The 13,516-nt window shown below is 31.3% G+C and overlaps 1 protein-coding gene across 1 annotated transcript in view; it reads right to left on the reverse strand.

The window, feature by feature from the left end:
• LOC145327188 (uncharacterized) overlaps positions 1-13,516 on the reverse strand; it is a 31,401-nt gene that overhangs the window by 11,074 nt on the left and 6,811 nt on the right. The window contains exons 5-6 of the mRNA XM_080170760.1: positions 12,254-12,349; positions 2,185-2,260 (exon numbers count right to left, since the gene is read on the reverse strand). Coding sequence (XP_080026886.1) covers positions 2,185-2,260; positions 12,254-12,317 — 140 coding nt within the window. The 5' untranslated portion in view covers positions 12,318-12,349. The remainder of the gene's footprint in view (positions 1-2,184; positions 2,261-12,253; positions 12,350-13,516) is intronic.

Genomic DNA, 13,516 nt, shown 5'->3' on the forward strand with positions numbered 1-13,516 from the left:
TACTCCTGGCCAAGAAGTATTAAATTAAATCCCTTTTATAGTTAAAATAACATACAATACCTTTTTTATTTTTATACATAAATGCAATATTAATTGCAAACTTAAAGACAAACCTATACAATTTTGATTGCAGTACATATGTTATTTATTGTGTTTGTTAAATTAATCCTATACTATTTTGATTTCATATATATTGTACATTGTATGCTTAAAGAAACTGCTGTACAATTTTAATTGTATGTAAACAAATAGATTCAATGTTAATTGAATATTTTAAAGCCAAATACAATATTAATTGTATACTAAACATCAGATCCCTACAATTTTAGTTGTATATATATTTTGTCAGCTAAAATATTAATTGTATAGTTAGGTATATCTATACAATCTTTATTGTATGTATAAAGGTAGATATAAGATTAATTGGTGTGTATGTAAGCTGGCTAACCAAATGCATCAACTAAATTAATGCCCAACCTTACTGAAGCTTTAACTTTATACAAAACTGCACTGCAAAATTTCATTTTTTTCAAATAAAATCACATCTCTATAACTATAAAAGTTAAAACTGTTCAGTTTTAAAAATTGTAAGTCATTCTATATTTTGGGATAATTTTATTAAATTATATTAAGCAATCTTCTTTTGTCACTTTTTAGAACCAGTTTAGTTTTATTTTGACATTTTCAATTTTTTTTTATTTTGCTGTTTTTTTGTTTTATTTTGTGGGATCACATGGACACTTTCTGAACTTAATTTGCCTTGTAATTGCATTAAGGTAACTTGGAGATTCATTTATACACATACACACATATCAAGGTAAGGCTCATATACTATACAAACAAATTATCTATTCATCTATATGACAAACAATGTATCTATCTAACTGTCAACCTACCTATTTATCTATATATCTGTTATTAATCTCTCGATCTACACTTGAACAAATAAACTGTAAAGAACAAAACAAATTGTAATTCTATGTTTGATCAATCTACTTTTGCTAAGTGTTTTTATTATTACCTCTGAAACATCAATTTACAAGCAACGCTATCCAAAATCAAATGGTCCCGTATTTTTGAAAGTATATATTATTATTTGGATGTTGCACCAGATTTTTATGTCCCCAAATAAAGTGATGCTTGCAGCTGGATAAAATATTAACCCCTTTACCCCCTACTCTCTTACTGGATGTAAATCTATTTATATTTATGAAACTAAATGAATATATACAAATTTAGATACATCATATAAAAGAAACGTGAATTAGTTTACATGTTTATATATTCCAGCTGATAAAATAATTTTTGTTTTACAATTATACAGAAAAAAGATAATTTTTTATTGGTTTTATTGGTAGGAGTTTATTCCTCAAATAGTTTGGAAAAATTTTAGATAAACGTTTTCAATTTGTGTGTGCAATTGTGATGGTTTTGTAATCAAAATTTTCTTTATTTCTAAAAGCGAAGCTTTTCTATAATTGGTCTGTACGTCCGTCCGTACGTCACAGTTAACAGTATTTTTACGCATGTTAAAATTGTCCTCAAAATATAAGTAGGCCTTTATACAAAATTATTAAGGTTGTACGTACATTCTACATGTGTTCATGTTCGTTTGTTGATTTCAGATATTTTTTTATGAATGTTGACATCTAATAGATTATAAGATTGAACAAGGATGATATCAATTAGTTGCGGGTTATAGCCATTTTCTCATTATTAACAACACCACACAATTCCTGTTGACTGTAGTACACACTTTTCATTAGCGACCCTTTGTCTGTAATTTATCTATTTGTCTTTCCGTCAGTCCGTAACGCTATAGGCGAAGTGTGGTTTACTCAGTAGTTATTAAGCTGTTGTCAACATATTTATCTCTCTATCTTTCATTTCAAATATCTATCTATTTACCTGAGCTGGATCTTTAAATCGTTTTAGTGGTGAGCCAGATCGGGGTGAGCAAACTTTCCACCAATGAGAGCACGGCATTTTATGAAATGCCGAGCTGTGATTGGCTGAAATTCAACTCACCCCGATCTGGCTCACCACTAAAATGATTTAAAGATCCAGCTCAGAATCCATAAGGACAGACATAGGTATTCTCTCCAACACAGGTTCTATCTATCTATCTATCACAGTTTTATCTATCTATCTATAACAGCTCTATCTATCTATCTATCTATCTACCTGAACCCATGAGGACAGACACAGGTATTCTCTCCAACACAGGTTCCTCCGTTCTTGCAGGGATTGGAACACAGCTCTAAAAAAATAATATTTCATTTATTGTCTGCAGTATATTTTGGTTTACTAGCAGCTAAGCCTCTAGAAGACTCTAGGGGCATTAATGAGGGGGGGGGGGAGGAGTCGAGCCATCCATTTCGATTTCAAGAATGATCTATTTTTTCAGAAAGGGGGGGCATTTTTGAACGTTGGAGATACCCTCCCCCAAAATAGTTAAAATCCTTCCCTGGACCTATAAGAAGCTTCTCTGTAAAGGAGAACCATATCGGTTTATTGGTTAGTGAGATCCTTTGCTAAAGACAAAAAAGCTAACAGCTTTATGTAATAGGATAGCCATTATAATAGCTAAATAAGCCATAGATTTCAAAGTTGCTTTTCTAAAATATCGGGGCTTTTCCTCAAAGCGCACAGCGAGCATTAAACACCCCTTCTAATCCTTATTTTTGAAATAATAAAATGAAGATCAGGTGGGTAGTTTAGTCGCCTTGCATTTCCCTTACCTAATCCGAAACAACGAATATACAACTAACTCCACTTTATTGTAATTCTTCAAAATAACGAGACGAGGGTTCTGTGCTCCAATTGGCACTTGGAGTGAAACTGCCAAAAGGGCTCGTGTTATATATCAGCTCTCCTTTAGAATATCAATGTAAAATCAAATCATCAAAAAAAACTCTCGTTGATTGCATTTTTCCCCAGGAAACATAAAAGGAGACATAAGACTTGTCCTGAATGTTTTATAATAAGATTTTTTTATTCGTTGGCTCAACAACTTAGGGAACTTTTAGTGAATTTTCATTGGTTGTTTCATTAAGTTGAATGTCTAAACGTTTCAACTACTAATTGCAATCTACAGAAGGGGTAATTTTGTAGATAATTGGGTAATCATCATTGGGGATGTACATCAATTAATAAGACATTGACCTATCCCATTAGATCCCTGATTTTTCCAGAAGAAATAAAACAAGGATAACGACGTTCAGAGGTAGCTAAGATAATAGATTAAGGATATACATAGATATATTGACAGGGGAAAATTAGTCGTCCATTTAGCTTGCTTTTATAGACCTCATTTGTTGGTCAGTTTGTTCATCCAGTAGGAGACGGGTTGGGGTAAAGGTGTAAGATGGGAGGAAATCAATATCGTTTAGCCAGCTGCAAGCATCACTTTTCAGAGTACATTAAAATCATGGTGCAACATCCAAGAAATAATATATTCATTGTTGCAGTAGAAATCAAACAAGGATGACAACATCAGAGGTAGCTAGGATCTCAAATCTTAGACCAGCAAAGCAAATGGAAGAAAAAACTAAGTTTAATACAATTGGATATATTAAAAGTTATAGTATAGATGTTCAGTACAAACATATTTATTTTTAATTTTTTAGGGAAGATTTATAAGACATATGCCTATCTAATCTATACATTGTTTTGTCCATCTGTCTGTTATTTGGGGTGCTAGATTGATTTCTATATTTTTAAGTTTTCGTGATTTTCTCATTTTCTTATCAAGATAGAGGACTGAAATTTTCAGAGATCAATTGATCTACATTGTTATAAGCGAAGCATCTCTATAATCAAGTCCTAAAGTGTGAGTATGTCCTTTACCTTTATCCTGTATTTATTCAGGTTTTTAACAAATTTACTTACAATATTGTTTCGACTTTTAAACATTAATGTTTTAATTATTACAAGTGTAAATGTTCGTTTGTCCTACCGCTTTTATGGATGTTGTCATCCTTGCATGATAGTGTAGCTGCTTTATAATTAGGGCGTAGGTTTCTGTTCATTAAGAGGGTTGGTACATTAATTCAAGACGTTTTAACCCCTAATTGTATTCTTCAGAGGTTATAATTTTGTGTATAATCATTGGGGATGTACATTAATTTAACGGACGTTGTCTTATCCCTTTAGATCACTGAAATTCTTGTCGATTTCTTATGCTGGACTTCTTATGGAAATAACTGAACCTTTTCTCCTCACAATTTGACCAGGGATCTAAGGGATCAGACAATGCTGTATATATCAATGTACATCCCCAATTATGATACACAAAATTACCACTTTTGTAGATCAAAATCAGTGGTTGAAACGTTTGGACGCTCAAACTAATGATAACACCTATGAAATTTCAATTTCAAGTCCCAAAAGTTTTAAGGCAACGAATAAGAAAATGTTATTATAAAACTTTAGGAACTAGTGTAATAAAGAGCCCAATATCTTCTCCGTCCCTGCAATTTGACTCTTTTGATATTACATGAAATAAGATATTTAACAAATTTCTATTCAACATCTACTAAAATTTTACATAAAAGAAAATTTGAATTTTACTTTTACTTTTATTAGGATCTTATATATATTTATATTTTTTGATTATTACATGTTTATATAATATGAAAATTAAATTGGCTTATTTTGGATGATTTTTAAAACAAACAAATGAAATACAAATGAAAACATACAAACTTCAAATAGAAAAAACATAAAAGTGATTTAGTGTCTAAATAGCTAAAATCAGCATGTAGAAAATATAAATCAAAGGTTTGAAAAAAGATGGAACGATTCTACCTTACATCAAATGCATGATAAGACCTACAGAAAGCTCTATTTACAAAAAAAATGCTTCGATTGTTTAAAACTGTACAGAATTTATGTTTTCTTTGTTTGTTTGTTGACGTAATAGCAAACATTAAAAATAAGAAAATCGAATTTGTTGCTTATAGCAAAATATTTACAAAAAACAAGGATGACAACATCCATAAAAGCGAAGCACTTAAACGGTAGGACAAACGGACATTAACGCTTGTATAGTGTCTGAACTGAATAATCAGAATATAAAAGTATAAATTTCAAAGCAAAATTGTAAGTAAATTTGTTGAAAAACTGCTTGATATAGGATAATTTTAAGGACATACTTACATTTTTAGGACTTGATTATAGAGTTGCTTCGCTTATAATATTGTTCTTTGTTGTCTCAGGAATTAATATACCAAAAATCAGATTAAACGGATAAATAGTTCACATGAAAATTTGTCGTTTAAAAAGTAGAAAAATCAACATGTTTAAAATGGACGTACGGACATTCTGGTAATGATTATAGAGTTGCTACGCTTTCTAAATCGTACCTAACTACTACAGTAATCATCATGCAAAGTTTGAAATCGATAGGACAATTCTAACATGCCTAAATTAACGAATAAAAGCTATCTATCTCGGACGGACGGACGGACGGACGGACGGACCGACCCTAATTATAGAAAAGCTTCGCTTTTAAAAATTTTTTTCTTAAAAAGCAGAAGAAAAAATTAATGTCTAGAGCATTACAAAGAGACCGACGGTCCAAGATTGGTTAGTTATGGGCTTATTGGTCAGTGTAGAAGCTTTTCCTGAATAGCAGCCGGAAAAATTAAATTTCCCCTTTTGACTAAAAAAATGAATGGAATGACATTATAGAGCAGCTCAGCTCTTAAAATTTTTTTTAGCTATTTTTTTGTATTTTGACTGCAAAAATTAAAAATAGATAAAACAATCAAAAGACGAAAACACTTTTATTATAACTAGCGGCTACACCACTAGAAGCCTCTAGGGGCACTTAATTCAGGGGAGGGGAAAGTCAACCCACCCGGTAATATTTTAAAGCTAAAGTAAAAAACATTTTCAGAAGGTATTTTTTCTTGGGGCGATTACTCTTTCGAGGGTTGATATACCCTACCCCTAGATAGTTATAAACCTTCCCTGGTCCTCTAAGAAGCTTCACTGTAAAGGAGAACCATATCGGTTTAGCGGTTAGTGAGATCTTTCGAAACAGACAAAAAAAGCTTACCAATTTATATAATAGGATTGGGGGGTGTCCCACCTCCCAGGAAAAAAGCTTAAACCCATCACAGGACCAGTAGGTATAATCCCTGAAGAGTAGAGCCCAATCGGTTCAGCAGTTACTGAGATCTTAAGCTTCAGACGGACAGACAGAAGGATAGGCAGACGGACAGACAGACGGACAGACAGACGGACAGACAGACGGACAAACAGACGGACAGACAGACGGACAGACAGACGGACAGACAGACGGACAGACAGACGGACAGACATCAAGCTACTTTGTATTAACAACGAGATAAACTAGATAAAAACGATACTTAATTCTTCGAACGCAATTGCATACTTCACAATTTTTTCAAAAATTTGTTCAAGAAGCTACCCGACAGTTACTTTATACATGTTAGAATCGTCCTATCGATTTCAAACTTACTATTAAAGTTTATGAAGCTTTACCAACTTTATTATCGTAACCAGAAACTCCGTGCGTCCATTTAAAACATGTTGATTTTTTACTTTTTGACAAAAAAGAATAAAAAGGATCAATTTCTTAATTTAACCTTTTTATTTATGAAGAGAATAAAATTCGGTTCAATACCAGCTGAGTATCCACGTGGATATTCAGCTACTATTGGAGTCATTTTTGGATACTCAGCTACCATTGGGAAAATGTGTGGATATTCAACTACCATTGGGGGGAAAAAGTTTTTAAACAATTATTTTGGATTTTGTAACGAAGGTTTTGGTATAAAATATTCTAGAATTAACTTATATTAGTAGCGCAGCATTTATATAAATAAAAATAAATTTAGCAGGTAAAGTCAATAAATATTTTTTTTTCTCAAATAACTAAATAACATTCATTATTCACGTTTCTTTTAAGCAAAGCTTTTCTATGTCGGTCGGTCCGTAGTGGCAGCTCTTTTTGTTAATTGAAACAGGTTAGAATTGTTAGAATAGATTTTAAACTTCGAATGCTGATTCCTGTAACAGTTAGGTACGACTTAGAAATCGCAGCAACTCTTTAGTCATTACCAGAAAGTACGTATGTCCATTTAAAACAAGCTGATTCTTTACCTTTTTGACAACAAATTTTTGTATGTTAAAATTATCCTATTCATCTGATTTATGGAAAACTGATTCTTACTACAATAAAGTACATTGTTATAAGCGAAGCATCTCAATAATCAAGTCCTAAAAATGTCAGTATGTCCTGAAATAGTAGCAAATATTTAAGCAGTTTTGCAACAAATTTACTATAATTACAATAATTTTATATAGACTTATGCATTATTATTCTGTTAATGTTTATATGTCCTTTCATTTCAGCTTTTATGGATGTTTTAATATTTGGTTGTAAATCTGTATTAAAGTTATATGATAGGTTTGAATTGCTTGCATTATTGTGCTTTATTGTCATGGGAATCAGCATTATGAAAAGATTAAAAGAAAATACCAATAGGAAACTAGTGTGGATATTCAACTACCATAGGGGAAAAGTGTGGATATATTCAACTACTCTTGGGAAATATGCGTGGGTACTCAGCTACTATTGGGGAATTTATGGATACTCAGCTGGTATTGAGCCTAAAATTCTTACAAAATATCGATATTTTTTCCAATTACCTAGCTGACACTTTTTTAATTACTACACTTTTTTTACATGACATATTCTATCTTGTACCAAGTTTGCAATTTTCTTAACAGGTATTTTTAGCGTAGCAACTCTATAATCAGAAAGTCTGTACGTCCATATAACAAACATGTTGAATTTTAACTTTTGATAACAATTTTTATTGGGATATAATTTTCCTATTCATCTGATTTTTGGATTACTGATTTCCAGGACAACAAAGTATAATGTAATAAGAAAAGCATTTCTATAATCAAGTTCTAAAAATGTAAGTATGTACTTAAACAGTATCCTGTATTGAAGCAATATTGCATACAATTTTACAAATTTTTGCAAATAATTTTGTTTTGACATTTATATTCTACTTATTGAGTTCTGACAACAACATTTGTTTGTTCTACTGTTTCAGAGCTTCGCGTTTATGGATGTTTTCATGCTTGTTAAATTTCTTTTCAGGAAAAAATATATGACATAAAAACATTCAAGAATGTTCTTTTTTTGCGTTGATAATGTTGAGAAAGAGTTTTAGTATGTGCAACTGGCTAAATCATTTGTCCAAAACAATAACGAATTCAGAATTGTCGTCACTTTAGGTTGCTATTTCCCATGTCATTTATTGATCATTTCGTTTATCTAGTAGGAGGGAAACTAAGTGATTGGAGTAAAGGGGGTGAAGGAAGGGGTTCGTTAGTTTTGCCCGCTATAAGTTTCTTTTTATTAGGAAAACATGATAATCTGGTGTAAGACCCAAGTAATGCTAAATCCATTAAGACAATGAACACGTAAATTAATGCCAGTTTGGAAAAATCCGTATATCAAAGTGCGAAAGTACATATTCAAAAAAAAATTGCTATTCATTATGATAAAAGAACATTATTCTTTTGTTATACATTTGTTTACATTTACAATGATGCTTGCTATATCTTATTAAGTGAAGCTTTTCTATAAAGGGGTTGGTCCTTCCTTCCGTCCGTATAGTTCTTTCTGTTAATTTAAGCAGGCTAGATTTGTCCTATCGATTTCAAACTTTTGCATGATGATTTCTTTATCAGTTAGGTACGATTTAGGAAGCGTAACCATTCTATATCGTTACCAGAAAGTCCGTACTTTTATTAGAGTATAATGAAAGTATGTCTTTGTAAAGTATGCAACAAATGTATGTTTATTTAGGCTTACAAGAGTTATTTTTCGTAATTTGTTCCTTCTGATTTTAGATCTTCGCTTTTATGAATGTTGTCATCCTTATTATTATACAAATACATATATTCATTTGTGTATATTGTTTCAAAGTACACGGAAAGGTTTTCAGTAATTGAAATTTGTTGTTATAGAAATTTGCTTTTAACCGCAAAAAAAAGTCACTAATATAACATTTACATGAGAACTTACCTTTTAAAATAGAAAAATCACTATAGATTTTTAAATATTTACACCTTCTCAGATGAAATTTATTGGCAAGTTGTTTAAACCAACCAATTACAATTGAATATCCAAAGGTTTTAAGCCAAAACGAAAGAAAAAACGTGTTTATCTATAATACAAAGTAGAACGATGTCTGTCTGTCTGTCTGTTTGTTTGTAGCGAAGGATCTCGCTAACCGCTGAACCGATCGGGTTCTCATTTAAGGGGTAGCTTCTCATAGGTCCTGGGAAGGTTTATAACTATTTTCTCTGGGGGTGGGACACCCCCAACCCCCCCCCCCCCCCAAAAAAAAAATGAAAAATACCCCCCCAAATTTTTTTTTCTTTTCTTTTTAAAACTAAAATTAAAATAGTGGGGTCGACTAGCCCCCCCCCCCCCCCAAAAAAAAAAAAAAATATCAAACCTCTTGGGGCAAAGCTCCTAGAGGCTAGGGGCGAAGCCGCTAGTAAAACATAAGGTAAAAGTATAATTTCTTTTCTCGTATTCATTCGAATCCGGTGGATAGGAACCGGTTCTCATCCATACGAATAAACTATGTCTAGCATAGTATTATATCCAGTTTTCTACGAATATAGAAATGTACAATCTATATCCGCGGAAAGCCGTTTATAATACGATACGAGAAATAACTATTCTCGTATTCATTCGAATCCGGTGGAAAGGAACCGGTTCTCATCCATACGAAAAAACTATGTCTAGAATCGTAGTATATCCAGCTTTCTACGAATGTAAAAATGTACAATCATAAGATTAAAACCAGTTTTTTTAGCCCGTGCCTTCGGCATAATATTTATGGTTGAAACGTTCGAACACTCAACTTAATTAACCAACTGATCAAAATTTACTAAAGTCCCCTAAGTTTTCAAGCCAACGAATAAGAAAACGTTATTATAAAACTGTGGGAACTAGTTTAGTAAACAGCCCACTGTCCCCTTCCTTCCTGATATATGTCCCTCTCCTTGATTGTATTCAATAAATATGTTACACATATTGGATAATTCAATTCTCTATTTGTCTATAGTATTGGGACACATTTTTATATTGTTAGATATATTATTAGATAGATAGATAGATAGATAGATTGATAGATAGATAGATAGATAGATAGATAGATAGATAGATAGATAGATAGATAGATAGATAGATAGATAGATAGATAGATAGATAGATAGATAGATAGATAGATAGATAGATAGATAGATAGATAGATAGATAGATAGATAGATAGATAGATAGATAGATAGATAGATAGATAGATAGATAGATAGATAGATAGATAGATAGATAGATAGATAGATAGATAGATAGATAGATAGATAGATAGATAGATAGATAGATAGATAGATAGATAGATAGATAGATAGATAGATAGATAGATAGATAGATAGATAGATAGATAGATAGATAGATAGATAGATAGATAGATAGATAGATAGATAGATAGATAGATAGATAGATAGATAGATAGATAGATAGATAGATAGATAGATAGATAGATAGATAGATAGTTAGATAGATAGATAGATAGATAGATAGATAGATAGATAGATAGATAGATAGATAGATAGATAGATAGATAGATAGATAGATAGATAGATAGATAGATATATAGATAGATAGATGGATAGATGGATAGATAGATATATAGATAGATAGATAGATAGATAGATAGATAGATAGATAGATAAGATAGATAGATAGATAGATAGATAGATAGATAGATAGATAGATAGATAGATAGATAGATAGATAGATAGATAGATAGATAGATAGATAGATAGATAGATAGATAGATAGATAGATAGATAGATAGATAGATAGATAGATAGATAGATAGATAGATAGATAGATAGATAGTTAGATAGTTAGATAGATAGATAGATAGATAGATAGATAGATAGATAGATAGATAGATAGATAGATAGATAGATAGATAGATAGATAGATAGATAGATAGATAGATAGATAGATAGATAGATAGATAGATGGATAGATAGATATATAAATAGATAGATAGATAGATAGATAGATAGATAGATAGATAGATAGATAGATAGATAGTTAGATAGTTAGATAGATAGATAGATAGATAGATAGATAGATAGATAGATAGATAGATAGATAGATAGATAGATAGATAGATAGATAGATAGATAGATAGATAGATAGATAGATAGATAGATGGATAGATAGATATATAGATAGATAGATAGATAGATAGATAGATAGATAGATAGATAGATAGATAGATAGATAGATAGATAGATAGATAGATAGATAGATAGATAGATAGATAGATAGATAGATAGATAGATAGATAGATAGATAGATAGATAGATAGATAGATAGATAGATAGATAGATAGATAGATAGATAGATAGATAGATAGATAGATAGATAGATAGATAGATAGATAGATAGATAGATAGATAGATAGATAGATAGATAGATAGATAGATAGATAGATAGATAGATAGATAGATAGTTAGATAGATAGATAGATAGATAGATAGATAGATAGATAGATAGATAGATAGATAGATAGATAGATATATAGATAGATAGATGGATAGATGGATAGATAGATATATAGATAGATAGATAGATAGATAGATAGATAGATAGATAGATAAGATAGATAGATAGATAGATAGATAGATAGATAGATAGATAGATAGATAGATAGATAGATAGATAGATAGATAGATAGATAGATAGATAGATAGATAGATAGATAGATAGATAGATAGATAGATAGATAGATAGATAGATAGATAGATAGATAGATAGATAGTTAGATAGTTAGATAGATAGATAGATAGATAGATAGATAGATAGATAGATAGATAGATAGATAGATAGATAGATAGATAGATAGATAGATAGATAGATAGATAGATAGATAGATAGATAGATAGATGGATAGATAGATATATAGATAGATAGATAGATAGATAGATAGATAGATAGATAGATAAGATAGATAGATAGATAGATAGATAGATAGATAGATAGATAGATAGATAGATAGATAGATAGATAGATAGATAGATAGATAGATAGATAGATAAGATAGATAGATAGATAGATAGATAGATAGATAGATAGATAGATAGATAGAAAGATAGATAGATAGCTTACCATGTTCACAATATTGTCCTATAAAGCCAGGTGGACATCTACAGGTGAAGGGAGCTTTGCACATCCCACCATTCTGACAGCCAGGGTAACAGAAAGCTATAATTAAAAGAATTTTATAATCAAGGTTTTAGTAGTGAAACTATTCTGAAGCTTTGTCTGTCCATTTGTCCGTTAATCCGTAACATTATGTGAGTAATATGATTTTCTAGGCTGCTGATATAGACTTTTTTTCTGATGAATTCTAAAAGCATCTACTACTTAGTCAATCGATTAACATAAATTTTTTTTGTAGAGGTTTTATAAATCAATTTCTTTTAAATTTTCAATAATTCTTGGGGTGATTTTGCATTGGAGGATTGATACGCTCCCCTTCAAAATAATTATAAACGATCTCTTCCCCGTAAAGGATTATAATAATCCTTTGCTTTAGACATCCTGTTACATCAAAGTTTACAGCATAACCTTGCATAAGATTTGCCCAATAATTGGGGTGCTAGATATATTCCTAGATTTTTAGGTTTTCATGATTCCTATTCAAGATTGACGGCTGACATTTGAAAACTAAATACAATTTATCCCCCCCCCCTAGATATACCACACTTTTCTGGGATCTTGCTGAGTCAAGTATCAACTGTTGGGAATATCAAAGGATGACTCCATGCAAAATTTGAGCCGGATCAGGCCAAAACCGGCCGTGAATTTTATGAAAAACCGGTTTTTTCCGGTTTTTAGGGGGTATCTGTAAATCGATTCAGCTGGAGCAAAACCGGTTGGAGGTACAAAAAATTTTACTTCACATGAAATTTAGCCAATGCAATTGCCTACAAAAATGTACTTTATCATCAACTTGATTGGACAACTCTTTCCCCTCCTAAATGTCCATTTAAATCTCGGAAACGGCAAAAATCGCCAAAAATCAAGCCCTCGGCGGCAAATAACGGCTAAACGGTCAGCCGGAGGCGAATAAAACATAAATAAAGAAATGTCTGCCTCAAAAAGTTGTTCAACATCAAAGAGATGCTTGAGGTCTCTAAAACGACTCCTTCCCCTCCTTTAAGGGGAAAAACTGAAAAAACGTGATTTTCAAAAGTATGCCCACTTTGTGGGTGTGGGGGGCACTGAACCCGTCACCCCAGGGTCACCAAATATAAAGTCTAGGCGGCTCACAATGCTGAATTTTCACCAAGTGAAAGTCTTGCGTCATTATCTCTTATGAGAAAAAAGTTATTAATTAATTAAAATTTCAAATTGTGATTTTTTGAT

The sequence above is a fragment of the Acartia tonsa genome, chromosome 8 (assembly GCF_053477335.1).
Source record: "Acartia tonsa isolate MP-2025a chromosome 8, ASM5347733v1, whole genome shotgun sequence".
Lineage (NCBI taxonomy): Eukaryota > Metazoa > Arthropoda > Copepoda > Calanoida > Acartiidae > Acartia > Acartia tonsa.